General features: G+C 45.1%; 1 protein-coding gene across 3 annotated transcripts in view; it reads right to left on the bottom strand.

The window, feature by feature from the left end:
• The window catches only part of Mvd (mevalonate diphosphate decarboxylase), a 45657-nt gene that overhangs the window by 6846 nt on the left and 11949 nt on the right, over positions 1-26862 (bottom strand). For all 3 annotated transcript variants that reach the window (XM_077685995.1, XM_077685994.1, XM_077685996.1), the window contains 3 exons: positions 12574-12744; positions 10435-10557; positions 8622-8780 (listed from right to left, as the gene is read on the bottom strand). In XM_077685995.1, the coding sequence (XP_077542121.1) occupies positions 8622-8780; positions 10435-10557; positions 12574-12744 (453 nt within the window). The remainder of the gene's footprint in view (positions 1-8621; positions 8781-10434; positions 10558-12573; positions 12745-26862) is intronic.

Below are 26862 nucleotides of genomic sequence, written 5' to 3'. Positions count from 1 at the left end.
GTTTTCGTAGAATGTCTGAGAATTTTGTCACATTAATACCTGAAAGGATTGTTTGTGCACTGGCGTGATAACTGAACGGGCATGACATTGGCAAACACAACCTTGGGGCATAAGGTACGAGCGCTGCTTATCATTGTGCAAGTGCATTGCTGTACCAGACACAACTTGCGAATACCCCTGCTACATTGGCGTCTCAAATGCTTTCAAGGCGATGTCATTGGACTTAAATGAGGGGATTCGAATGCCATTCAAAATATGCCGTTCTCCACGATTTTGATGGCAGCATCAATTGCTCGCCGTGCTGCGTGGCACTGCTGCCATTGAGTTTTCATAGAATGATGTAACCATCAAACTAAGGAGCAGTCTTTGGCAGTAAAATGATATCAAATTGCACTGGAACCCCCCCGCTGATACATCCCCCGAACTTACGACGACGCGCTTCTTACGACGGATCACCACAGTCCCCATAGAAACTCCCCATAGAAACAATGCATTAAAACCCCGATGATACGACACTCAAGTGCATGCGGTCCACTTCCTATGACGAACCCTGGCATGGATAAACCGGCGTTTTTCCCATACTTTACACCGCTTCACTGTCTCGTGCCGACCTTTCTTTATTTTGAACCCCCATTCGATGCTGCTTGATGTGCAAAGGTCCACATGCGGGCCAGACCACTTGCTGAACAGATGCAAGCAAGCAGGCGGGTACTTGCGAGCGGGAGTTAACCTTCGACGGCCCCACGCGGCAGCAGTACGCCAACGTGCCAACCGCGAGGAGTTGAAGTTCAGGTGGCAGGTAAACAGTGAATTTGAAGCTCGTATCGAGCCGCCGACGAATGCAAAAATACATGCGACACAACCCCATGGCGATGACCAAGCACCTGCTTTCCCCACCCACTCGACGCTAGTCGCTCGACAACGCGCTCTCTCCCTATATCTCTGCTCTCTGCTTATCAGTGTCTTTCAAAGCCGCATTGTCACTCCACTCCATTCTTTGCTTGGGCGCCTCGATTCAAGTGCGTCCGCCGCAAGGGTGGCGACACGTATACGTTGGCGCCGCCATTGTAAGTCACTCGCTGGCCCCCTCAGCAAGTCACTGTAGCAAGACCATGCTATAACCTTCGCCGCAACATGGTTTTGAATCATCTTATCTATTTCGCGTTGCTGGGTATTGTGGGAAATGAAAACAGCTATGTGTTGAGCACTTTGACCAAATAGCGATGGCACGGTACAGTTTAAGGGGGGACGTGGCAAGTAAAACTATTTTTGTTAATTATGGACCAAATTTAGTCAAATTAGGAAATTTTATGTAGTTAACTAACCTAATAATAAAACTTATATCAGTTTAAAAATATCTTCTATACTTTTTGAGTTATCAGACTAACTACCTTCACAGAGCTGTCACAAGATTATTTTTTTTTATTTATAAAATACTGCAGGCCACAAAAAAATAATGGCCCTAGCAGGAGTGGGAGGCAGTACAACGATAATGATATGACCAATTACATAGTTGTACAGGTGTAGAGAAAGACAGAAAAAAAAAAAACAGACAGGTATTCAAAATATTCACAAGTAACCTAAATCACACTTCAAAGTAATTTTCAAAAGTTTTTAGTACATTTCCAGGCTCAAAAATATGAAATATGGTGCGGCAGTTCGTTCCAGTCTGTTGTTGTGCGAGGGAAAAAAGTACTTAAAGGTGTTAGTGCGTGCAAAGATAGGTGTCCATTTGTAAGAATGGTATCCTCTAGTAGGACGTGAAGATAACGGAGTGAGGACGTGCGAAAGGTCTATGATACTGTTTTTCCTTGATAGATGAAAAATAAATTTACGTCTCGCTAGTTTCCTTCGGGATTCTAAAGTTGAAATTTTGTTATTAATTATTAGTTCTGTCGGGGAGTCAAACTGGCGGAAGCGATTGTAAATAAACCGAACAGTTAATCTTTGGACTCTCTCAAAATTGTTAATATGTCTTTTAGTGTGTGAATCCCAGACTTCAGATGCATACTCTAAACAACGCCGGACTATTGTGTTAAATGCGAGAAGTTTAGTTCTAGGGGAAGAGCTTTTCAGGGTGTGCCTTAGTAAGCCTAATTTTCTACGGGCAGATGAGAAAATCTTTTCAATGTAGCAGGTTAAATTGTTGGTGATTGTGACGCCAAGATATTTATAACTTTGTGTAAGTAAAATGGGAGTTCCTTTAATACTGTACGAGTTAAGTAGTGGTTGTTTTTGATGCTTGTTGACTTTTGATGCTTGTCCGCATCAGACTTGGTTTGTGCGTAAATATTAATCATATTAAAAGATTTAAAATCGCATACACTAGCTCAGGGAGCGATTTAAGATATAGTTTTTGATACCGCTCCTGAAGAAACATTGCCGCCGTCCCCCCATTCCTTGCGAAGCCGGTCCTGTGCGGAGCGCAAAGAGTTGTAGCTAGGCATCAGCTCCTGTATCTCGCAACCTTTCAAACAAAGGGAACAGTCACCTGCTAATAATTGTGACAACAGCAAAAATGCAAAACCAAAACAAATTATTAGGACTTGGCCTGCTGGCTTTGGCAGAAGGCATTACAATTCCCGGTAATCGTATGTAAGGCAAAACAGTTTTTGCAACTTTGCCAAACACTCGAAAGTATTGTATCACATCCCTTTAGGTTGTCATGGCATGAAATTATGCCAACATGCACTATGGGCCGCACAAAATATACGTTGAGTTCCAAATAACCTAATAGGCGCGTACGGGTTTTATACCAGGCTTCTAACCAGTACGGAGCCTTATTGAGCAAAACGAGTCACGTGCACGGTAAAAATACAGTAACACTACGTTTGTTCAGACCTGGAGACTTATTTTGGTACATTTCCCACAGCCATACCTTCACAATATTCAGACATGCGTTACAGTAAAACTGCACACATGCGGAGGAGTAGGGGGAGGAGAAAATTTTAGTTTACAGTAAAATCAAGCTGGTTAGTGGGAAGGGCTCCTCAGTCCAGGACAAGAGGGTAAGAGTAATTTTCTTCAATTTATAGAACGCCCCCCAGAGTAGACCATTATTTGTTCTTTACACCCGAAAGGCTTGGAAAACAATAAAGGGCTGCTTGTACGTATTCATCGGTTTCGATTCTTGCTGTACTGGAAACCGGCACATATACTATTTATTGCGTCCATTAGCAAGTAGGTATATCAAGAAGACTTCACCACCGTAATCACGCCTTAACTGTGCAGGTTGAGAGTCCGTTCGTTATGATAACGATGGTCACGACAGAAATTCGGGGCACAAAAGCCACCTTCGAGTACTCTGGACATTGTTGGCTGCGCCGTTTCACAGTGGCGTAGCAGAAACCTTTTCATTGCATGCGCATGTGAATAAATGCATGCTGCGGATATGCACACTGCGGATATGCACCTTCTTGCACACAGCCATTACGAAAGCCAATTTGTGAAGAAGGTACTGTATGCCTTACAGCCAGCAAAAAATATCCACACGAACATTACGAGCCTCCCAAACACCCCCAAACTTCCTAACAAGACATTTGTGATGGTGCAGAAAAATTAATGCGTTGGGCACAGAAAAAAATATTCACCTGATAAAAGCCAACAACAACAAAAGGAATAGTCGTTTTATTTCCAGCTGTGTGATGCATGTGTAAGGGCCCGCTGCTCGGTGCGTAGCATTAGACTGTTGAATCTCTATAAGAGCATCTCAAAAATACTTCAGCGAAGCCTACTCCTTTGGATACTTATGGAGGAGCTCCGACCACTGAACCTTGCAGATATAGGCTAGAGAGGACGAGTTACACACAATCATCTGACCAATGCTCTTAAGAAAGTTGTTCTCTCTCTGCTCGTGTGTTGCAAACTTGGGCGGGATACAGCTTGAAATTATACAGATCTGTCAGAAGCTGAAAAGATAATTTAATTACTGCAAATACCCTTTTTAATGCACTAACGCATCAAAGCGGGCTATTTCTAGCACAGGCACTGTTGCCCCTCAGAAGCAGAGTGAAGCAAACGACAGCGGCGCGAGTCCCTAAGCCGACGTCAGAGCCAGGGGGCGCCACTCAAGCATCTCACCGCCAATAGAAATAATAATACCACAATCCAGGTGTTCTTGTGGCACAGTTGCACCTCAAGACCTAGAAAGTGCTAGGTGAATTGAAATTTTTTTTTGTCTATAAGTAAATCAAAAATGCTGTAATTCTTGCCTTCTTTTCCATTCACATGTCGTTCCGAGAAATAATTTTACACGAACAAAAATTCAAGAGGAAGCATCATCGCCGAAATAAGAGAACAACATAACGAAATTCTTGGGTGCACAAAACAAGGACATGGTGATAAACCTGCAGGAAAGCATAAAGCAAGCATGTTCAATGGCCAGATTTTTAAAAAGCTTTCTGCTTGAAAGAAGAGCACTCATTGTAACACACACTTTGTACAGCCAATTTAACTTTTTGAAACTTATCTTCAGTAGCTTTCTTGTGTCACATTTCAAACAAGCTCATGCAAGCTTATAGTTTCAGAGTGATCGTTAAGATACCAGGCTTGGACAAAAGGTGCGCTTTAAAATTTTTGCAGGTATTAATTTGAGTTATCTCGAGTCCACCTGAAGATGTTTCAACACAAATGGGTAAAAATGTATGAACACACACGGGGTCAACATGGCCTCCAAGTTCGACAGTTTGAGTTAACAAGGTTCTACTGTAATAAATGAAACTGAAGTGGTAGTTTTACAGCTGCAGATTAGATGGCTGGGCATGTCTGAAAATACAACAGGAATTGGGCGACGAGCCTCTGAATCTAGCTATAGCGGGCCATCGGCACTTAATTGGCCTCACACGGAAAAGTTTAAAGAGGGCAAGCAATTGACCTCTAGCATTTCATCACAAGCTCAGCATGCCATAAACCTGCCCCGTCTTTGCTTAACCTTTCAATTCCAAGTTCTTTTTTTACGGCTGGTCCTCACTCCCTGCAGGTCTTTTTTTTGTTTTTCATGTTCAGAAGAAATTTTACCCTAGTAATGCACTACCATGCTCTGCTGGACGTGCAAACAATTTATTCAGCTGTACTTTATCCAATAAAAACGTTGTACCGAATATAAACAAACTATTATTGAAGTAATTATAAAAATATTTATGTGGTAATTATGATGTCCAGGTGTTCCAAAAACCTTCGAGTATCATATTCTTTAAAATGACGCACCACACAAAGCAGCAGCTGGCAGCTCACATAAAGATAACGAGGCTCCCTTTGCTGCTTTGGCCGCACCTGACCCGCCATGGCCAGCACGCCCATGTGACGCGAATGAAGAAACATGCGCTTCATCTATTTGTATAAAACTTACCTGACACGATCTATGCATTTATGTGACTTTTCAACATGGCACGAAATGATCGCAGTAATACTTTTACATGAGTTTCCTCGCAAGCAGTGGCGAGTGAGGACGAGGCGACACGAGTATACTCGGGCACGGTAGGGGGTGTGCATGTGCGGCTGCCCGAGTTATCTCGGGGGGAGAGGCAGTGAAAGGGTTAGAGAGCGTCGGGCCTCTTGCGTTGGGGCTATCAGACACAGAATTTTGTAAATGCGCTTGCTTGGTATTTTCTGTAACTGCTTAATGAGGTTTGGCTGAATTAAAAAGAGGAACTGAAATTATAAATGTTAATGGCAGCTGAGTTAGAATCCTATAATCCTAAGCATACACACGCATACAAAAAATAAACGGAAAAATGCGAAAGCTAAAAAAAAAAAGCTGCATTTTACGGTTGCACACTTTGCAACAAAAAAAAACAGGAAAACTTTTGTAAACATCATCCTACGGAGCCTTTGCTGTGAACCTAAATTGGATGTTGATTTAGCGCCTTTGAGAAATAAATACACTGCTTACACAAGTGTGAGCATGATGCCATGGAATAGGTAGGGTTGCCACCTGCCTGGTTTTTGACCGGCCCGACCGGTTCTTTAAAGGAGCCATGAAAAGAAAACACAAGTTTGGTTCATTCAAAAGATTGTCTCGTTAGAATCATACTGACACCACTTTTAACGTAAACTTCGCTCAAATAAGCTACATAATTAGGAAAAACGGGAATGGTCATGCGACCCACCAGCTCATTTCCCGCAACAGAACCTATGTCGTCACATGGGCTAAGCTCTGCGATTGGCGGAGGCTGGCAGAAGCAGACGCAAATTAGGTAGAACTTACAAACTAGACGAACGAGCGATTTGCGCTTAAATTTAGGGCACATTCTTTACAAAGCAATAAGAATGATGGGACAAACAGTGGAAGTTACGAAAGCACATGTAAACATAGAAGTACTGATGCGTTCTGCTGTTCGTACTGCGCACAGCATGCTTGGTTTCGCTGCACAGCACTACGGGGCTTGGGGTTGTCTCAGACGACACTGGCCGATTGACGCAAGCAACGGTGTCTTACATGACCCCATTTGTCGAGCGAGCACTGTTTCAGGGAACGAATATTTTCTCCCAGAACAAAAACAAGCCAGGTTTAAATGCGGGCAAAAACAAACCAAACGCTTGCCACGGTATGGTGGCGCCATCTAGGTTACGGAACGTAAAGAAACGCGGGAACAAACCAACACCGCTGTACAGGGTGGAGACAACCTTTGAACGGTCCCGTGCCGCCGCAATTGGGCCAACGGGCTCAACGCGTTATTCTTTTCGTTTCCCACGAGACTTAGCAACGCGAAACAGGCAATATGATTCAAACTTCTTCAGTAAACCGCGTTGCGGCGATAATTTTAGCGCGGTTTTGACACAATGACTTGCTTCGGCGGCGAGCGAGCAACCGAAAATGGCGGCGCCAGCGTATACGTGTCTCTACCCTGTACGGCGGATGCGTGAATGAAGGTACTCTAGGCTGCAGAGCGGTCGGTTTCAGTGATGTCACTTGGGACCACGAAAACGCACGATTGAGCGGGAAAATCAAAATTTTAACCTAAATTGTTTAATTTCTCAGTGAATAAAGCACCGTTTGTATCCGGACAAGCGCTGGGGGCACTATAAAACATGAAATCTTTCGAATAAAACCAACTTGCATTTTCTCTTCATGGCTCCTTTAAATAGCGGGGCGGTTGCCACTACGTACTTAAAACAGACCGTCATTGGCTAGTTTTTTGGCCACTGTGACGTGATTATATTTCTTTTGGCACTTTATAAGCGTCAATTCAGCAACTATGACAATAAATATGTGTAGACAAGCTGCGCAAAGACACGCGAGCAGAGAAAATACGCGGGCGAGCACGCTTCCTTCGATGGAGGGAGATCAAGAGGAGGAGGAACAACACAACGAAATGCCGCCGCCGTGGCCAGGTGGCGCCATGTGTTCACTTGGGAAATAATATGTGTATGCTTTGAAACGCCACTACACAAGGTTGGTTCTCAAAACGGCATGTCAAAAAAACATGACGTCTTTCTTTCGACACAAATTTAACCTCCTGTATGCCCCCCCCCCTTCACCTTTAAAGAGCCAGGGATTTTTTTTTTTTTTTTCAGTGAAAGGTGACAACCTTAGAGACAGGGTGGAACATTTATCACTATTTTCTCATTTTCTGCTGCCCTTCTAAAAGAAATTGGCTAGGTTATTAACAGTGCACTGCTTCCAGAGCACAAAAAAACGGGAGTAAGCAAGGAACAGCACTCATCCAGTTGTGTTTTGTTCTTTCTTCTCACAGTATGTGATGCACGCCTGTCTACAAGCAAACACATTGCCTGCACATTTGTTACGCCACATCATCATAGTCACAAGAAACAGCAACGTGCCACTGTTCCTCTGGAGCAGCGGGGGCCCCGATCCTCCTCCTGCCAATGAGGGATGCCGGTGATGCGCTGTACAGTGGAACGATTGACTGATTGATTGACCTAAATACTTCATTATCCTGGTGGACTGAGCATCCTTAGTCCACAGCACTTTCGCAAATGGGGCCCAATTTCAGTGAGCACAGGGTGTGAGGCACTGTAGCAAGCTTATCTTGCCAGGCCAATAAGTATGGCCACCTGGCTGATTCTGCCCAGCCAGAGTCAGCCAGGCTGGGCTGAACAGGGTGTGCAACTTTGTCAGAGAGGGCAGTCGAAGATGTGGCTTTATGGCCGGACATTCCCACAAAACACGAATCTTGTTTGGATAGGCTGCCCAGCGATAAACAAGTGGCTCTGGGGAGCTTTTGCGTGTGTCAGCAAGCAGAACACCTTGTTCTCTGCTAAGAGCGGGGAGGAATCACCTGGCGGTTCAGCCGCAATTGGGCCACGAGGCATTCAGAAAGAGGTGGAGCCCCCACACTAGGAGCTTGTGGAGCCCTGCTCTGGGTGATTGCACGTCCCCAGCTTACATTGCCATTCAGTAGGGCCACCATTACTACGCGACAATGCAATGGCTCAACACCACACTATCATGCGAGAGAAATCGAGAGGAACGTGTTCAGTTTTCATTCAGTTTTTGAAGTGCAGCACTTGCAGGACATCCCTGCTGCATTTTCACTCTTTGTTAATGAAAAGGAAAAAAAAAAGAAACCAGCACCTTCAGAATATCCCGTTAAACGGCAGGTCAGTAATTGAAAAACACTCATTTTGTGCAGCCCAACGCCAGCTCCGTGAACACTCACAGGTGGCAATGTCCCAACAACTGCTGGTGCGCCTCGAAAAAATTCCCTGCTCCTGGCCACTGAAGAGAAGGCATACTCAACAAGAGCGAGCACCTCTGGTAACGACTCCTCCAAGAGAAAGAGGCAAGCATTTGGGCCAGCGTCAAATGAATATGCCAGCTGTCAAAAAAGAAAAACACGTTAGTTGTCGCCCCCACAATATACAATACCTTCGAGTTACTCATGATAAGAGCTAAAAAAAAAAATGTCAGCCAGATGTGCGCTTTACTTGCATTTCAAGTTCACGACTTTCACAAAACATATGCATGCAGAATAATTGACTACACTGAATAGCTTCAGATCCAGTTTTTCCAGCTGCTTTGTTCATGAAATTTACATCAATTTTGTAGATACAGTAAACAATGGTATAGCAGCTTTGGATATCGGAAATTCCGTTGTTGTATTAAATAAAAGGGCTGGCCGCAATTGATTTCACATGCCTTTTGTGGAAAAATATCTCAATATAGTAAATAGCGAAACGAGGCAAATTCACTATAGTAAACACCGGTATCCTTGACAATGGTCTCAGCCTTGGAGCTTCTGATGCAGCACAATGTTTTGAGGCAGAATACTGGCAAAGTTTTGCTACGCCGTCACAAGCCAGTTTGAATTTTCAACCTTGCAGTATCTGCGGGTGTGACTGGATGAATGACTCGATGTAAAAAGAAAACGGTTTTCACAATAGAAGTGTTAAGCTGGATATAAAAGTTCGTCAAAATGCAGAAACCGAACAAGCAGTGTTTTGCAATAAGGGTGCCTGAAAGTGCTCCATCTAAGCCACGGAGCAAGAATATATAGGAGGCGAAAAGGCCCATCGCAGCGAGAGCGGGCGAGCGACCAGATAATGTCGCAATGAAAACCAAGGTGGACTGCAAAGCTTCGCAGCTGCGATGGCGAAGGAAGAGGGTAGCAGCACCTATTGGACTGAATGATAGCGGCCGCAACTCATTTCGTGGCTGCGCAGTGAAATGCTGATCACAGTGGCCGCGCAGTATCTTCACCCACGCAGATGCTGCTAGGTTAACCTATGATGAGCGCTTGTGACATTATCTGGCCGCGCTAGGAAGCCTTGTTTCATCTCCTATCTTATTTTTGCTCCGTGATCTAAGCATAAACTTGTGTTGGCTTTGTATTCTAAAGGAGAGAAATATACTGTAGATGCTGGAAATGATAGTGCATGCCAAAGACAAGCTTGGAAAATTCTTGAATGAAAGGCAGACTTTTTATACCAAACTTTTTCAATGCCCCATATCTGATGCGGCATATAACACACACTTGCTGCATCAATGTGGCATTCCACATGCCCGCAGAATAACAAACGTTTCAGTTAGTTTCCAAGCAATTTCAGTAGCTTAAATCAGCGTTTAAAACGACTTTATTTATGGTGAACCTCTGACTATAGAAAACACTTCACTCAACACCAACTGGTTTACAATAACAGGCATCTGCTGCACTGCGATTCATGGGTTATATTGCTGCAAGACCGGGCCAAATGAAGTTAACTACAAGCTCAGCTAGTAGGTGCCCCCCCCCCACCCACCCTGAAATGCCACCCCAGTTGAAGAAAAGTTTGTCCAGGGTTTTAGTACGCAAAATTTGTCCAGCATTTTTCCTATTTCTGGAAGTGGCATAGCTTTTCTTTGTAGCTGTGTCGTTCCATCAGAGTGGATGGCTCCCATGTTACCTAGAGGCTTCCCAGAAACATTCAAACAGATACCAGGCGCCCCAGCAAAGGTCTCGTGTTGGTTTAAAAACTTATCGTAAAATGGCATACCTTGTTTGTGCCGTAGAATTTATTGTAGCGATGAACCAGGGTTACCACGTGCCATGAAGCTGAGTTCATGTAGTGGATGGGAGGGTAAGTGTCCAAACATACAGCGTGCAGCTGGTTGCTTTCCTTAAAATAAAAAAATTGCTTGAACTCTTTAAACTCCAAAAATAACCAAACACAACGAAAACGCAAGTGCCGGGTGCGCAAGGTATTTGAGAACAGAATGTTGGCTTCAAGCACAACAAAATATCTCCACCAAAACCAGACCTATTTTCACCAAACTTTGCAAAATATTTCTCTTATGGTTTGTTTCCATAACTACTCAATGAATCCACCATCAACAGCAGTAAGCGTTTCGATTCAGCTTTAGAAACGGCTGCATGCATGGATCAGACCAAAGGATGAGCAGATGTTGGCCATTGAGTGAGCAATGGCGGCCTTCGATGAGTCTTTTGTATTATGTGGCTGTTTGTTGGCCTCTCCCTCAATGACGACCCGGACATTGTAGTCAAGCGTATTTAAATCTGGAGCACTAGGAGGCCACAAGGTGGAAGTGATGGGGTCTTAAGAAGTTGTCAGCCAGCCATTCTTGGGTGACCCAGGTGGTGTGGGCAGGAGCCGAATCTTGCTGAAACACTCTCTATGCATGGCTTTACAACGGTGGAAAGCATATCCACGTATGTGGCAGCGCTAACGCGAAGTCCTTATGCAAAGAACTGTGGCAGCATGATGTTATCCTCGTTGCTGACGACGGATAGCAGCATCACAGACAGAAATTTTGTGTGTATCACTGTAGGCACCTCATCAGCGCTTGCACAAAGCCACCTGTCATTACGGCGGTTAACTTTTTGGTCTTGGTCAAAATTTTTTTCATCTGGCTTACAAAACTGCTCTTGGACTCCCCGCATTTACCTCTACCGAACGACTTTTACAACTAGGCCTGCACAACACACTATCGGAGCTCATAGAGGCACACACCAACAACCAGTTACAACGCCTATGACTCACAGCAACCGGGCTACAAGTACTCGCCAAGCTAGGATACTCCCTCCCCCAAACTGTGGACACTATACGCCTGTCGGCTGCTCATCGAAGCGCCATACACATTCTCCCGATACCCAGGCACATGCACCCCATCAACAACACAGGCCGACGACAACATCGAGCCCGCCTCCTCTCTACAAAATACGCCAGTGATCAAGAAGCCTGCTATACTGACACCGCATTCTATCACACTCACCCCGCACATGCGGCTGCAGCCACCAAGCCAATGGCACAACTCTCGCTACGGCTAGCCTCCTCATCATCTCCATCACCAAAGCCGAAGAAGCAGCCATTGCTCTAGCAATAACACACGCCCCTTCCTGCTACATAACATAAGCCACTGAACAAGGCCAGGAAGAACCAACGGATAGCACCAAAATCTTCTGCCAAGATTCCGCAGAGTTGTGACAGCGAAATCCAAGAAAAAGAATGCCATACCCAGCACCAGGAAACTGCCCCCAAAACTGTCATTGTTCCGCGGATCGGTTGGAACAAAAGAGCGGTTGGAACACGTTGAGAGAGCCTAGATTTTCAACAGGTGGGACAATGAAGATACTTTCAGACAAGTGTTCTTCTGCCTAGAAGATCTGGCTCAAATTGGCTTGGGATCCGCAAGAGCTCCCTCAAATCATGGTCAGTGTTATGACGTTCCCACAAGTGTGCAGAAAGAATAACCTCGGCTTCCTAATAAAGGCATTGCCATGTTCATCAAGAGACAAAGAGATTCTTCTAGCGAGCTGAACTTGAAATGGCGGAAGAGAAGCAGCTGAGCTGCTTCATGTGGGGCATCAAATGGGAACACTTCAATGGAATCGTCCGTAACCCCCCGAAAACCATCACCAAGTTCGCATCTGAGACTGCCACGATGGAGAAGGCCTTCCACATGGGAGCAAGGCAGCATGACCAGAAAGTTTGCACTTTTATGCTTTTATGACAAACTACGTTGAATGGAATCACAAACACCATTACCATGGCATGGTTCGCACAATATTTTAAATGTTAATCTGCAATGCAGTAAAACCTGTGAAGTTATACATTCTGCAATTAATTTTACTCAGCTTCTGAAATGTATAAACTGAGATGCCAGAGTGCACACACCTGCATAGTGATTTCAGCAAACTTGTTGAAGTCTCGATTAAGGATGGCCTCCGTCATTTTAACCATGCGCTGCGGCACTACATCTTTGATCCTGTGCTGCAACAAGCTGCTTGTTTCCATTGTTTGTGCCATTCCTTGCGTACTTGAGGTGTCCTTCTTGGCATCACTTGCCTGAAAAAAAGAAGACACTCTATTGCACACTCTCAGCACAGCCAATCCCTGGAGATATCTAAGCATATAGATTATAAAGACACAAAAAAACATTGTTTATTTAAGACATCTCACACCCAATTGGCCAGGCAGAAATAGCACAAATGTAGAGGCGCAAAAAAGCAGATTAAGTTGAGTAAAGTGTACGAATCGGGAAGATTTACGGTCCCGATCCAGGATCGCGGGATGTGACTCGTCGAGATTGTGACACCAGGTGGCACTGCTAATTCAGCAGAGCCCCGAGAGACGGCACCACCGCTCCATGCACACACGTGAGGGCAGGTCCGCGACTGCGCATGTTCGCCCGGAGATCAGCTGAAGATGGTGAGTCTTTGCTGCTAGCCGTCTCTGCCTCCCACTCCGATCCCAGCTGAATGGCATTAATCATGAACACCGTTGGGCCTCGTGCTTGCATGCTTATCATCATCATCACCATAATAATAATAATAGTAATAATAATCCTATCTACGCTCACTGCAGGGCAAAAGCCTTTCACATAGATCTCCAATTATCCCCGTCCTGTGCTAACTGCAACCAATTTATTCCCACAAACTTTTTGATCTCATCTGCCCATTGAAGTTTCTGCTGCCCCCTGCCACGCTTACCTTCTCTAGGGATCCACTCTGTTACCCTTAAAGGGACACTGAAGTGATTTGTAAACATTGCGGGATTACTAGCGCAAATTGTAGTCCGGAGTCCATAGGCCATGTTTCGACCACTGCGTTTACACGAATTTATTTAGTAGAAAAATCAATTCGAAAATGCTGTCCTCCTCTTTGCATCCTCGCCCATTTTCTGTGGCATTTTCGTGTGACGTCAGGAGGAGATGACTTGGCTTGACTGTGCTACTGCACGGCACGCCGAACTTCCGACAGAGCCAGTCAGCGCAGCGTTTATGGTACAGCGTTTAGTCCGCCGGCCGCCGACGGGTCGTCGCAATTCGTTCGCTCAGCTGAAACTAAGCCATGACACGTTTGTGAATGGAAGAATTTGCATTTCTTTAGTTTGCTAGTTTGTACACTGTATCAAGCTCCAAGTCCAGGTCGCTCCACACAAGTGCTGCGCAAGCGCACATGCGACGCTTCGCTAGGAAAATCTAAGTAGGAAAATCTAAGGCCACTTGAAGGCGGGAGAAGTCAGTGAAGCCAATATAGGTACTAAGGAAATAAAATCAACTGAAACTTTTACCGTTCAGCGTAAAACTAGGGAGCAGGAAGCACTCTTTTGCGCTGAGTGAACAAGCACAGCGGTCAGCAGCACGACTACACATCTGCGAACGCTTTTCCGTCTAAGAAATGCAATTGCTAGACATGAGATATTGGGGGAAATTTGGGGGGCGCTTACTGCACGAGCGCTATACAACTAAGCTGCTGCTTAAAACGCTAAAACCTAAGCTGCTTAAAACGCTAAAACTAAATAAAAGTGTAAACTGGTTATACATTATATACCTTATATTTCCGCCATCGACAGCGCTGGCCCGTGGACGAGTGTTCTCGAGCGCTAGGTATAATGTTTTGCAAGTCACAAGTTCGAATCCCCGAGGGTTATTTTTTTTTTTTTGTAAGCTGATTATTTTCGTTTGCGGCCGATGTTTTCTAAACTGAGTTCACCATTTTTGGGCCGTAACGTTCACTTCTCCACGAGCGAGTTCGCAGAACGCGCGCATACTGACACTGACGTGCTAGCCAGTTCTCGTTGGCATGCTGTTGCCACAAGCACCGACTGCTTGCAGGCAGTGGGCACAGGCCAGAATCAGCAGATGCTTGGCTTGGTGCGAACACGCTTTTTACGATACAGGCATGAGTCACGCAAGCCCCAAATATCGGGGAAAAGCGCATGGAATTTGAGCGTCTGCGGTAACACGGAGGACGTTCATCCACTGCGTAGGCCTCGGCTAGTGATTGCTACGATTCCAAGCCGTCCTGGGAGGCTTATCTTAGGCATTTTACAGCCAACAACATGGCATAAGCGCAGTATGACGATTACTGAGATATCGATAATGCCCATCAGATCACGTCGGATGTCAAGCACGTTGTTTTACAGAACCAAAACCGAAACTTGTTTGAATGCTAACCGTGGGCATCGTCCAATCACGGTGCACCTCCTCCCGTCGTCACAGCGTTTAGTTGGTGCGGCCGCCGCAGACCGCGCATGGTAGTTTTTCTTCTAGCTTTATAAAATAATTACCAACAACTTGTCAACCAGATAAACAATGAAAAGTGTGCTAATTTGAGCCAGTTTACGCAGTGCAAGCAAAAACAGGAGCTTGACCAATTCACTTAAGTGTCCCTTTAATGACCAACGGTTATCTTGCCTTCGCATGACATGCCCTGCCCACACCCATTTTTTCTTCTTAATTTCTACTAATATGTCCTTAACATGCGTTTGTTCCCTGATCCAATCTGCTCTCTTCTTGTCCCTTAATGTTACACCTATCACCTTTTATTCCTTTGCTCGCCGAGTCATCCTCAATTTAAGTTGAACCCTCTTAGTGAGCCTCCAAGTTTCTGCCCCGTAGGTGAGTACCAGTAAGATGAAGCTGTCATACACTTTCTTCTCCAGGGACAATGGATAGTAGGCTGCCACTCATTATCTGAGAATGCCTGCCGAATGCACTCCACCCCATTCTTATCCTTCTAATTATCTCTGCCTCATAATTGGGATCCGGGATCACAACTTGGCCGAAGTAGACATATTCGCTTACCACTTCCACTGCCTCGCCACCTATCTCAAACCACTGTGCTCTCCCGAGGTTATGCTTTTGGGAGATCGCAAATAAACGGCTGTGCTTTGGCACTACTGTCTACTGTGCTCTCGTATCAGTGACTTTCGCTGGGCTGCCGTGGGTACAGTGGCCCACAAGGTTAACGGGCTGGGGAGGGCGTGGTGGCCTATGCCAAAGAGCCGGCCAGATCACCCCAGGATCCCAGACACTCCACACATTTGATTCAAGATTTAGATGTACCAACCAAGGTAGTTATGGCCACTTCTTCTGTATGTGTTAATGCTAGGGGACAAATGTAAATGTTACATAAATGCATTGATTGTTAGCCATTTTTTCATAATTTTGAGCCCACCTACACCTAAGTAATCCGCCTCTTTCACAACCCCACTGCGCATGCGCAATCCCCTAGCGGCCAAGTCCCTAAGCAGTCCAGTAGGGGCAGCAGACGACATTCCCCACAGCTCCCGCACAAGCGGGAAGGGGTCGTGGTTGTATTTATATCGTTTGATTTTTTGTGTGCGCTCGTTGTGCGCGGAACAATGCCCACAACTTGTGCTGCGTTCCGCTGTAACTCGGAGTGCCGAAAGGGGAACGGTGTCGGCTTCTATCGCTTCCCGTCGGCCGCACGCGATCGGCTACGGCGGCTTGCGTCGCTCGCGTCGGCTCGGGAGATGGGAACTGTAGGCTTAGCATCCTGGCGGATATTTGATCGCTGCTATCTGTGCAACTGCGAATGACAATCCGCAACACAACTTTTCACTACACTATCATCCCCTTTCTCGCATGTGGAACTCTATTTAAGTTATAACTGCCGTTTGAGCGATCGGTGACCAAGACATCTGCGTAGCCTGTTTCGATGCTTCCGCGCAGGTATCGCCATCTCTCGGCTGCTCGGCGCACCGCGCGCCGCGGCGACCGGTCAGCGTAGGCTTCCATCGCAGCAGATATATCTGATCGCCGCTTGTAAAATAAGCCCTGACAACAATCCCTAGCACAATTTTTCACCACACTAACACCTACTTTCTCGCATGTGGAACTTTTTAGCGATCAGATTGATTCAGAAGAGCAGCGACAAGCGCGGTTGCTACCGTGGTCTGCGCCGGTTCGAGCCGCTGAGTGTGCCGAGCTGGCAGGCGCGGCCGGCGTGTGCGCGGACTGTTTCCGAAGGCAGAAAACGCTTCACGATTGCTTGCTTTATTCATTTCTTGCGAACAAACGCGCAGAATCTACAAATTCAGCTCAGCGATCATCGTAGTTGACCATGGAGCAAAAACAGTGGGCGGAGCGACGCCGACGACGCATCTCATGCGCGCATCGGGCCGTCTCAAATTCACGCGTACGACTAGTGGCGACAGTCGTAACGATCAGTCGCATGCGAATCGCGTGTACCAATCGTACATGTGTCCAGCGCTTAAAGGCATTTTGCGAACTGCCGGCCTTTGTTGAACTGGCGATCGCACTTCATGCCAGACGACTCCAAGTACTGCTCGCTCTGCTACTCGGACGGCACACGGATCTGTCCGAGATTTCTCTGCCAGCCCTCATTCAGTGATAAGAAGACGCCTGGTATTATATAAAGGCGTTATAACACCAACACAGAAGTAAAACTTCGGCTGCTCCTCGCCGTAATGTGGGATTGCCGTGCATACAACGAGAACACAGCCGGAGGAAACGCCGGCAAACCCTACAGCTTCAACTTCCGCTAGGCACGCTAGGTGGCAGCACACCGCAATGAAAAAGGCGGATTACACCAAATGTCCAATTGATGACCACCACAGCGAAAGCAACTTGATACACAGTGTGAAGAAAATGTTTACTGATTCTAAAAGTAAACAAATTGTCACAGCATTACAGCAGTACTAGCACGGGTGAGACATTTTTAGTGCACGAGACATTTTTAGTGCCCATTCTGTCACTTCAGTAGCATGAGACGCCAAGCTTAGCAAAGAACAACGTTTACCATATTTACTCTCGTAATAAACCCACTTTTTTTCCAGAAAATTTGGCATGAATTTGGGGGGAGGGTTCATTATGCGGGAAAAAATTGAAACAGATTTTTTAAAAGTTGAAATTCCACACAATAAAGTTGCTAGAAGAAGCGTGTCAGAGCCTTACCAGTTCCGTAAAAACACCTGGGTGATTAGGTAATAGAATTTCTTTTTTATTCTGAACATGCCAGTGGCCCCCTACTCGCCATGGAGCTGCCCTCCTCACTGAACTCGCTTGCGGCTTCACATTCGTAGTCGGCCCACAGCGCACCGTCTTCCGTGCCGTCAAGGCACTCCAAAAGTTCTTTTCTCACACCCGGAAACTTCCCTTTTTTGGGCCCACGAAACACACGACGATCCTTGTTCACCGACCAAAAACCTTGTTTTCGCCCGTAGCATACACGCAGTGGGTTAACACTGAAGTGCCGCCCAGCCGCGCGGTTTCCATGTGCATCAACGCATTCCCCACTACCGTCAGTTTAAAACCGTCTGTGCAGCTCATGTACTGGCCCATCGTACGGCACGCACCAGGAGCACAAAAAAAAGGTTGGAACACAGCTGAACAACACCACCACGGAGTGTCATGGCGAAGTCGCGGAACAGCAAGAGCAGGGGAGTGCGGAATACGTTTGGTGCTTTGTTTGAACGCAGCCAAAACCAGCCGGAACGGCAAAAAGCAGGGAAGGAGTGTGGGGTCCGTTTTGCGCCTTGTTCGCACGCCGCAACGTTTTTGTGGCGCAAGGTTTGTTTTGTGTTCAGCAGGTGACGCACCGCTAGCGCGCAATTTTTAAATTGTGAGCCACAGAATTCCCGCTCACGTCTCCGGCTACTGTTGAGATTTATTTTTGTTGGAATGTGTTTTTAGCATTTCTGCGTGTACTGTGGCGTGATATCAAGTTACTGCGATCGTCTACGGCATCAGCAACCATGCTGAGATGAAAACATATCCCCGCTGCATTTTTTATTCAGTGACAAAAAGTACATTCTCAAGAAGAAAAGTGGGGGGAGGGTTCATTACGCGAGTGGGTAAATACAGCAAAATATGGCTAATAAATACGGCAAATGCGTATGTATCCCCCTAGGATGCAGAATAAGGGCCCACAATGCTGCAATTCTGCCCTTCAAGCACTGTTGAATTGATTTTGCATAAAGTTTAATTTCTTTGGTTCCTGCAATATTGTTCAACAAGTGAGCAGCCTCACTTCCTCTAAAAACGTGCATGCTAAAACAGAGCCAGTGGTCCACGCTCACGCGGGCTGGGGTCAGCGAGAAGCATTGGCCATATCCCCGAGATTGCTCCAACAAGCTCTTACACACAGCATATGGGGTTGTATTAGCAAGGCTCACCAAGATCAAGAGATTTATTAATGGCTCACTTTGGCAAAATAAGCCACGGCATGCAAGCGAGTGACAAAATGCATTGCTGCACCCTCTGTCACACTTTTGGTGTCAAGACACCAATGTGTGCGTGCGCATCCAACCACGCTCGCTGCTCTTTCTTCTCCTTCACTTGAAGCACCAAGCTGATCTCATTTAATGTTTGGCACCAGGTGTCACTTTAAAGTGGTTTGCTCAATGCGTCTCACTAGCACACGCTTCAGGGGCTGGAAATATTCAAATACTTTGGAAATAGTGTTTGATATATTTGATTTAAATTGCAGCACAGTTTCACCATTAGAAGTATTCAAAGTTTTCAAATACAGTCGAAAACACTTTTACCAGGGTGTCGAACCGGAACCAAACCGAACCGAAAACCGGAACTGAACCAGTATTTTTGCCGGAACTGGACCCGAACCCGAACCATTATTTTTTGAGCACGCTGAACCCGGACCGGAACTGAACCGAAAAAAGAAATAACGGTTACTGGTTCATGCCGAAACGGTTTGACCCTCCGTTGTTGATATCGCACAGTCAATGCAATTCAGGCCTTTTTTTCTTTCACGTACCATCAACTTCGTACCTGCTCGGGCACTTTCCCCTCCAGACAATTGAACACTATCACGCTCTATGATAAAACAGGGGAAATGAATGAGCACCAATGTAGCAATGGTCTGTTGCTGCTGGAAGCGCGAGCATAGAGTAAGCCGACCAAACGAAATGTCATTCTCGGCAGCTTGCAGGGGATAAAAAACGACTTTGCCCTTCCCTAGCTGCGACTTTATTGAAGCAATCAGGCTGCAGAAGTGCTCCACTGCGCAACAGCGAAAACCCACACTTGATGTGTGCAAACTTTTTGCATTTCGTAATTTGTTTAAAAGGTCCGACACCTGCAAATTGTTAATACTTGACAAGTGTGACCGCAGGAGCTGCTCAGTGGCTAAGCCGTTTGCTGCTGATGCAGTTTTGTCTCTTTCAGATCTGCTTTTTTTCGAAGGTGCACTTGGGCTGACTGCCCAACTCGCTACATTACTTCTACTGCTACTCGTTACGGAGGGGAATACTGCTGTGGACGAATTAAAAACCGTCTACCCAAAAAATCTCATCTCATGCTCCACACGTCAAATTTCCCTTTCATTTTGTAACAGCATGATCTGTTATAAGATTCCGCAATATAGCACACGGAACGATGGCCGGGGTCAGGCGGTACGATGACATACTGATTGTAATGCACACATCCGGTATAGCTATCACAAAAGGAATTGCAGTAATAAGAGCAATAATGCAGTGACTGAGCGTTAACTAAAGCTTACATTTAGCAAAAGTGTGGCTAACACATTCGATAAGGTGACAGCTAACAAATTATTCAGGGTGACCAAATAATCTAATTCATCGGTAGTATTTATGTGCCTGTTGTAGGATTTTTCTGCTTAGTTACAAATATAAAAAATGTGCGCCATTGGTATTAAGCGCTGGTATTTGAACGCGCCAGTACGCAGGCCTAAATTTAAGGCTTCAAGGTTAGCGTGATGGGCGATTCCATAGCGACGATTGCAATTTCAACAAAAAAGGAAAGGGCAGAAAATATATCCCACCATCCTATCTCTTGGCGGTGGCTTTATGAATAGTAACTAGGACAACATAAAGTCTGGGCGAGAAAGTAGGTGGTAAATCGTCGCCACTTTATCTGTTTTTTAATATCTCGTAATTGTTTAAAATTTGCTTTGCAATTGTGCTACTGCCCTTGGGGAACAGCAGCATTTTGAATTTTTGTTTGTATTTTGATTTGGCTGTCGTTTTAATCTACTAAATGTTTTTTTTCTAATTTCAGTGATAATTCAACTCATCGAACCGGTACGCGAACCGGTTCAAGCTCCCGAAACAGTTCGGTACGTAATTTTGTCGGACCGGAACTGAACCGGAACGAAATGATTTCACCTGAACCAGAACCGTAACCGAACCGGTATTTTTTTTTGGTTCCACACACTGCTTATAACAATCCCAGATATAATGATCTATCGGTTATAAAAACCATACCATTTCAATGCGCTTACGACTTTCCTACGCTACCCATTGAAACCGCGTCCAGATATACCGAACGTTTTTCAAAGCGTCCTACTTTTACTTTTCCGACACGGTCACGGTAAAAATATGGCGCATACAAAGTGAAAAAATATCAAAACAGCCCTTAAAGTTCTTTGGCTTTGAAATTTTTTCAAGCGATATTTCGGCACACATTCCACCTCATGTGTTCATTGTAAAAAATAAACTTATACCCGGGCCACACGTACATAATAAATGACATTAAGTGCTTAATGTCTTAAGTTTTAGTGCCATTAACTTGCTGCTACATGCAAAAATCTAATGCCATTCGCTTTAATCTCATTTGTGGCTTAAGGACTTCCGCACAACTCATTCACCTTCACAAACGCCTTAAATCTGCCTACTCTCGAATGCGATGAGCCACAAATGAAACCAACGAAACTCTCAGAACCAGAGTGTTGACGCGGAAATGTAGCTGAACTGCGAAATAAGACGGTTTTTTGTGCACTCTTGGTGGCGAAGCTCTGAAGAAGACCAAGTTCACTAAAACAGCGGCAAAAGGCAAAACATCGTGTTACCTGTCGTTTTGAATTTTTCGGAATTTGGCTACCGCTGGCAGGCGACAGCAGCTGCTGAAGCCACTTTTAGAAACGGCTCACACCATTTTTAAAAACACTATTTTTTGTAATGTTTTCTTTCACAAAAAAAAAACACTTTTAACCATTGTAAGACGTTTTTCTCTACGTTAAAAACTTCTAAAATATGAGTGCATTTCTCTTTTTGGTCATTATCACCATCATGCCCAACACATTTAATGCCTTTGCATTTTCGCGTGTAGCACGGCCCGCGCAAATATGTCATTCAGTATCTTAAGGCCTTAGACACTTAATGTCATTTTTCATGTATGTGTGGCACGGGTATTATTTTGGCTTTCTGTTATTGCTTTTTCTTTAGATATCGTTAAATTTGTAGCCATTGTGGTAATTAGCAGCCCTAAATTGTACACCATGGTAAAGTTAAGTGTGAATATCAGAACCTTAAGCATATGCAAGATGCTACAAATGAACATTACATGCCATTCCGTATCCGTAAAGGCCCGTTCACACTTGCGACGAAGCGACGCGACAAAGCGACAAAGGCAAAAGCGATCACCACCCTTGCTGTTCACACTTGCACGCGACATCGAGCGATGGGCAACGACTATTTTTTGCTTTTCGTTATTGTCTCGCGCTCGGAGTGAGACTTCACGGGAGCTTCGCCGCTTGTGGAGACACAGCATCCGGGTGCTTTTGCAGGATATGACGTCAGGAAGTCTCGCCTCCTGCTTCCGCTTCAAAAGCGATGACGCGACGGAGGCGACAAAATTTGGTCGAGACCGATCGCTTTCGTCGCGCGACGAAAGCGATGAAAGGCAGCAAAAGCGACAGAAATTTCCGTCGCTTTCATCGCTTTCGCTCGCTTTTGTCGCTAGTGTGAACAGGCCTTAACTGCCGCTCAAGCATTGCTATCACCGGTGTCGATTTTCCCACCGCCCAAGTCGCCACGAAAGTGGCACCGCGCGCTGCAAAATGCGCCGGTGGTTACTTAGCTGCCATCTAGAGATTGCGGTTCGCCGACACTTTGTTTGCACAGTTACTGATAATGAATCGTGATGACATTCAAACTTTTGAACTTCGCTCTTCTCCAGCCAAAGCGACACAGCTCCCGGTACGCTCAGCCTGGCACGGCTGATAGCTAGCTAACAAGGCCATTATGGCTTGTGGAGATTTTGAAGACGTCCAAACGAATTTCTTCGTGGGCATTGTGCCAGTAGTGGCAGGTTCGGCGCAAACACAGTTTAGTTCGTTTGTAAGCAAGGAGCAGGCATCCCTTCATGAAGTGAAAAGGCTTAGCTTGTCACCAAAGGGGTCGTTCGACATGTTCACTAATTTGCGCGCTTTTTAAAGGGCGAGTCCATATACAATGAACTACTGATACAACGACCACTTTTCGCGGCACTTTCGATAAGCGGGTTTGACTGTGTTCAAATGTATAAATAATAAACTTGTGTGAATATTCGAGTGCTTCGAATATTCGAACAAATATTACAGTATTTGAATTCGCTTCAACCTGAATTTGAAATTTCCAATATTTCAAAGTATTCGGGGTGAACGAATATTAAAACTGCGTTCAAGCACTATCAGGAGTTTCGGTTTCATTAGGCAAGCAGCAGTGCCATTGACGTCAGGCCGACATCTTGACTACATGTGGAGCCAAGACAAGCTAAGCCACAGTCACAGCATTCCACCTTACGCGCGCACGTTGGTCAAGGAAGTCAAGGCTCCCGTTTCATTGTTTCAAACAACGAAACGGAAGCCAATGAAACTAGCAAATTTGTTTTAATACCGTGCATTGAGCAGGTGTTGATTGCACTCCGCGCTTGAAGTTCAGTGTGCATCAGTTGCTTTAATTAGTCAAGCAACATGGTCAACACGTCTACGGGTGCTAACCCGATATGAAACTTTATTGTGAAGGTCCTTCCTGACCAGGAAGCTCAGTGTCCCAAATGCCACGCTACTCTGAAGATGCCAACTACGACAACTCTGGCGAAGCATTTGAAGAGGCACCTGGAGGTCTTCATGGTATACGAAAAGGAACGTTGTGCGCGGAAAATCCCGAAGTCGCTAAGCCTGGCTGTGGCTAAGATGTCGCTAAGCCTGGCATCGCTAAGCCTGGTGTGCAACAGGCTTCAGTAGCTGACCGTTTCAAGCTGAAGATAAAACATACGGCGCTAATAGCAAAGCAAATAAAAAAGCTATTGCCAGATTCATAGTGCGCCGGATGCATTCTTACATAGAACCACTTTGCATAGCATAACTTTCAATTTTAATTTTCTTCTTCGGACCCCTGACAACTATTCTAATTCGCTTCGAAAGTATTCGGCCCCAAGGATTATTTGCTTCGAATTCACTTTGAACTATTTATTGATTGTAGGGTTTAACGCGCCGATGCAACACAGGCGAAGAGGCGCACCGCAGCTTTGCCAGATTGAAAATACCCATCGACACCATCTCCTGGCCCAAATTTCACCAGATTTCACCAGCACTAAATACAGCCACTATTACATTGTTTTGGATCCTTCACGTCTTCTGTGGATGTAATTCTCAAAAACACAGCCTTTTGATATGGCGTTTTGGTTGCTTATGGCAATCCATCCAGCCTACCCAGGGGGTGATTTGATCATCTCATAATTAAAAATCGAAGAGTGTTACTCAGTTACCTATATTATTAAATTGGCAAAGTAGTTTCAAAAGAAGTGAAATATTACTTCGTATTCATATAATCGCAGTACCTGTCTAAGGAACCCTTATTCCATGTTCTATGGGCACGCTCGCAGAGCAGGTTTCAGTTGTCGCTATGCTTTTTCACCTATGATGAAACACAAGACCTGGTACAACGTAAATTTCTCTTTAGTTAGTATGTGAGGATTTAACATTGCACTATTGTTTTATAATAAACATGCCATACAAAACTTATGTAGCTGTAACCATTTAGAGAGGGAACCTCAGGACGCTTTTGGGTACACGCCCTCCGTTAAAAAATTCGGAGGTTGTGGTTCATTGTGGTGTATTTGAAATACAAAATGCACCATTTGAGCTTTCGTTACTTTTACGCAGTATATTGAAAACCCAATATACTTATCAAGCACAATAGAACACGCATGCTCAGACAGTCCAGCGGCTTTTGGTGTTTATATGCTGAAAAAGCTTTCATTCAAGAAATAAAACAGTCTAGTTCAAAGAAACAACACGCTTTTTTCACCAGTTTTCACCAGATATTGTCTGGTGTAGCCGTATTGGTACCTCAACACCAGTAGCCCCCGAATTTCACCAGATTTTCACAATCTGGTGCCGTATTTCACCATCTGGCAACGCTGGCGCACCGTAGTGGAGGGCTCTGGGTTAATTTTGACCACCTGGGGATTTTTAATGTGCGCCGAAATCTCACACACGGGCGTTCTTGCTTTTCGTCTCCATCAGAAAAGCAGCCGCCACGGCTAGGAATCAAACCTGCGACCTCATGCTTCGCTTTGAACTAAAATATTACTATTCGCACAAGCCTAATGAATAATAAGCAATAAAAGTTGTCTCTGCCATGCAAACTTCCAAACTTCACCGCACAACTTTCCCCCGTGGGTTGGCTTTTTTGCACGACACTGAAGCTGTGCCAAAAAGCCGAACACATGTAAGAGTTGTGTGAAACAAATGTATGCTAATTCTGGTATAGGTTAGGTGAAGTAAAACACTATGTATGTAAAATTTATAAGGTAAAGTTTCCTGTAAATATAAAGACATGAGCGAGTGATCAAGAGGTATTACTTGTTACCTGTCAAGCTGTTTAATGCAGCTTTTAGCCAAGAAGGCCATCCAGGGTTGCACTTGTGTGTGTTTGGTAAATAAACTTCACTTGACTTGAGCTTGCAGTAAGGTGATACCAGACACTGGTATGCCCAGCCTCTTTTTAATGAGTGGAGGGACCAGCCTAACATACACTCCCTGTATATTCTCAGCATGTTGAGGAACCTGCCTTTCTTCATGGCAATGTATACCAAATTTTCATTCCACTGCTTCGCCATTTGGTCTTAACTCTTTCACGACGGCGCCATTGGCAATCCGAAGCTGGCGTCCGACGATTTTAAATCTCCCACAAATCTGAAACCCGCGCTCCACAGACAACTATCGCCATCTGGTGTGTTCATTGGCAACTTCTTTTTCAATTTCGGTTTCGTTTGTTTATGTGTCTCGTGTGGTGGCGTTGAGCAAGAGAAATTTGAACCGACGGTAGAGGGGAGGAGGAGGAAAAATGGTGTCGGGTTCGCGCCGCGCTCCGCACAGTCGGACTGCTGTAGCAAGCACTTCGGCAGCTCCTGCTGTCGATTTTTCTGATTCCAGCAGCAGTGAGGGGTCAAGCAATGATGTGGGATCTTCAGATTTCAGTTAGGACGACGAAGCTCTGGTTCAGGTGCCTCGCACTTCAACAAGCGCTGGCAGGTAATTTCGTTGTGACTCCGCGCTGTATTTATAAACAAAACGTTCTTCTTATCTGACGACTGCGGTTTTGATTTTGTGTTTAGGGTCTCGAGAACGTATGGCCAGAATATTTTGCAAAATTCACCGTGCTGTATCGCGCCATCACCTTCAAGATAATCTGGCGCTCGTGTCAGATTAGCGCTGCAGGGTTCAGGTGCGACGCTTGTCGAGAGAGTTCGATTTTTTTTCTTATTTTTTACCACCGAACTGATAAGGATTTTGCGCGAGGACACAAAAGAGTATAACTTGGATGCACATTTTACAAAGACTCACTCACCCTTGAGTGCGCTCGTGGCGTGGCACAGCTGTCAGTTGCGCTAGGTTGACGGGCCCTCAAAAATCCAAAACTTGGTGTACACTGTTGATTTATATATTGAATCATAGCCAAGGAACGTAGGAACAATTTGCATATCTTAAAATACCTGAAATAATTTTTAGTCTCGGTAAAAGTGCCGATTTGTGTTTTTCGTATACTTTTCTTGGGGGCTTTTTTCTGGTTACTTGACAAATAAACTGTAAGTAATTGTACCTTTAACAAAACTGCTGCTTTGTGTTTGGAAGAGCAATCTATAAGCTACAATTTCATGCATAGCAAGGCTACGTGTGTCCAGTAGCTCAAGAGAAAAAAAACGTTTTGTGGAAGCACTTAAAATCCGCCGTTTTTCCGCCGTAACGACAGAGTTAAACATTTATTTTTCTAATTTTTTGTACCATTTTCTTATTATTTAACTTGCACTCAGATGCGTTAAGTCCTGACTCTGTTATCTTTTAGTTCATAGCTGTGTTCTAGACCATTTATACACACCAACTGAAGCGAAGATATCCATATTAAAAATATTCTATTTGATTGTCAGTTTTTACTAACTATATTCGATTT

Source organism: Haemaphysalis longicornis, unplaced genomic scaffold (genome assembly GCF_048455015.1).
Source record: "Haemaphysalis longicornis isolate Haplotype H1 unplaced genomic scaffold, Haemaphysalis longicornis Haplotype H1 scaffold_1, whole genome shotgun sequence".
Taxonomy (NCBI): Eukaryota; Metazoa; Arthropoda; class Arachnida; order Ixodida; family Ixodidae; genus Haemaphysalis; species Haemaphysalis longicornis.
The sequence above is the reverse complement of the archived record's forward strand: the minus strand, read 5'-3'. Positions and strand labels throughout refer to the sequence as shown.